Below are 2,174 nucleotides of genomic sequence, written 5' to 3'. Positions count from 1 at the left end.
AAGGCAGTCGCCAAATTCACCGAAGGTTGTTTACTGGTTATATTGTGGTGTTACTACATAAAATTTGTATACCTATTTTTGGATATCTTTAACTTAATCGAATGTTTAACTCCACGTCAAAAAACTTTTTAAAGCCGGTAAGTCTCGCAGTAACCCAAACCAGAGACGCCATGATCAATCTTGTAAGTACAGGTTTTATATTATATTGTTCAAACGACTAACCTTTTAACAACATTAGGCTCCAGTATCTGATTTAGACCCACAAATCTCTTTAGAATCTCCTTTAGAAGATTATGAGCGACTTATGAATACAAATGTTCAATCAGAAGATATAGAGGATGACGATGTGATGCGGAGTAACTACATAAAAATATCTAAAGCTGCACGCGATATTATTTGGCAGTTGCTTTTTGGGTCTCGCTCCGTGACGAAAGATGAACAAACTAAAATTGCAGACTTCATGAGTAAAGTGAAGGAGGATGCATGTTTTCAAGACCCATTTGCTTATAATGAATGGATTAATGGTGTACGTGATGAGCTGTTGAAGCGGCAGATGCTTGACTTTTGGCGGGAACATGTGGTAGAAAAGGAATTAGGCCCATGCTGGGCTAGAGATTCGGACTATTTTGATGACATGGAAGATCCCGCGCCAACTGCTTTCTACAATTATGCTGGTTGTGTTGCTCCATTTGGACAAGTAACCGGGGAAAGGCATAATTCAGCAATCGCGGAATTACCACAATCTGCGATTGGACATCGTTTAAATGTTAGTATACATATATATCGTGTACGTAGTGTTGTTATACACGTCTTCCTTTTTCAGCTTGAAGCAGATTTTGAAGCTAACATTTCAACTGATACACCAGCGGAAGACTACGATAATTTAATCAATATAAAAGTGCGAGCAGAACAGCTCGTCGAAGATGACGTTATCACTCGCAACTTCAATAAAATTGCCATTGTTGCCCGTGATGCTGTTTGGAAGCTTCTGTTTTCAGATCAACCTGCTTCCGTCGAAAATCAAATAAAAGCTGGAGACTTACTTTATAAGTTAAAAGCTGATGCGTGCTTTTATGATCCTTGGTCTTACAATAAATGGATAAACTCGGTTCGCGACGAGCTGCTTAAGCGCGGGATGCTAGATTTTTGGCGTGATCAGATAGTAGCTAAAGAATTAGGACCTTGCTGGGCGAGGGATTCAGACTTTTTTGACGATATGGACGACACAGAGCCAGCAGATTTTTACAATCGCGCTGGTTGTGTGGCTACGTTCAGCAAGGCTGATAATTATGTACGTACTATTTATTAAACAATACGAGGTGCATTGTCTTTAGAACATCCTTAAAATGACTCCATATTTCGTTTTCTTTCTTCCACAAAAAAGAAGTTGACATCAAAAGGGTGAACCGAGCCACTTAATCACTTTGAGGAAGGAGTCATAATTCTTATGCAGTTCGTTCCTGACGAATCAAGAAGTGCAAGAGCCCCTTTATATAATTTCAAGACGAGCTTAAACGAAATGCAAACAACAGACATTGGACCATTTGTTTTAAAGACGAGCTTAAACGAAATGCAAAACAACGAACATTGAACTTTTTTTTTAATGGCGGTCCGTCTCAAGTTGGATTTACATTATATATTATTTTTAACCTACTTCACAAAAAGGAGAAGGTGATCAATTCGTCGGAATACTTTTTATTTTTTTAATTTATGTTACCGCATAATTTAGGACCTAGTTAACCGATTACTATAATTATTATATTTTTTTTTAAGGAAATGTTTTACCTCACAGGTGGTCCCTTATTAATTTGGTTTAAATCCGATAATCGGATAATGAAGAAATTAACGATAATCTTAAATTTTTACATGAGAATTGAAGTCGGTTTTGTTGTTTGCTTAACAATTGCTTGTTAAGATATTTTTGATGATTTTCGTTTTTATAAATGGTTCATTTTAAATCCGTTATATCTTTTACATCATAATTATAATAACTAAGATATAAATGCCTCACTTTATGCTTCATTCTGAATTGAGGTCCTTTCTTTTTCAATAAATTGTACCCTGTTTATACCGGGTTTCGCTCTGCGTCCAACATTTTCATAACCTATCAAGGCTGCACAACGAGGTATGATGTACTACAATATTTATATGTTACTGGAATAAATTTTAACTAT

At 36.2% G+C, this 2,174-nt stretch overlaps 1 protein-coding gene across 3 annotated transcripts; it reads left to right on the top strand.

Annotated features, from left to right (window-relative positions):
• Positions 1–13: 13 nt before the first annotated feature.
• LOC118735335 lies at positions 14–2,092 on the top strand. 3 transcript variants are annotated; one of them, XM_036465030.1, is made up of 4 exons: positions 14–182; positions 276–766; positions 824–1,291; positions 1,385–2,092. In XM_036465030.1, the coding sequence occupies exons 2-4, from the start codon at positions 305–307 to the stop codon at positions 1,403–1,405; spliced, it is 951 nt and encodes a 316-aa protein (XP_036320923.1). In that variant the 5' UTR covers positions 14–182; positions 276–304; the 3' UTR covers positions 1,406–2,092. The 3 variants fall into 3 exon arrangements, with proteins under 3 accessions (XP_036320923.1, XP_036320922.1, XP_036320921.1); XM_036465029.1 differs by having other exon boundaries at positions 239–766; positions 1,388–2,092; XM_036465028.1 differs by having other exon boundaries at positions 239–766.
• Positions 2,093–2,174: the final 82 nt, after the last annotated feature.

Source organism: Rhagoletis pomonella, unplaced genomic scaffold (assembly GCF_013731165.1).
Source record: "Rhagoletis pomonella isolate Grant_MI unplaced genomic scaffold, Rhpom_1.0 Rhpom_scaffold_00003, whole genome shotgun sequence".
Taxonomy (NCBI): domain Eukaryota; kingdom Metazoa; phylum Arthropoda; class Insecta; order Diptera; family Tephritidae; genus Rhagoletis; species Rhagoletis pomonella.
Note: the sequence above shows the minus strand (reverse complement) of the source record. Positions and strands in the feature narration are given on the sequence as shown.

Coding starts and splice junctions, on each gene's coding strand:
- LOC118735335 (XM_036465028.1), top strand. CDS start 102: ATGTTTAACTCCACGTCAAAAAACTTTTTAAAGCCGGTAAGTCTCGCA. Junction 183..238: donor GAGACGCCATGATCAATCTT/GTAAGTACAGGT, acceptor TAACAACATTAG/GCTCCAGTATCTGATTTAGA. Junction 767..823: donor CGATTGGACATCGTTTAAAT/GTTAGTATACAT, acceptor TTCCTTTTTCAG/CTTGAAGCAGATTTTGAAGC.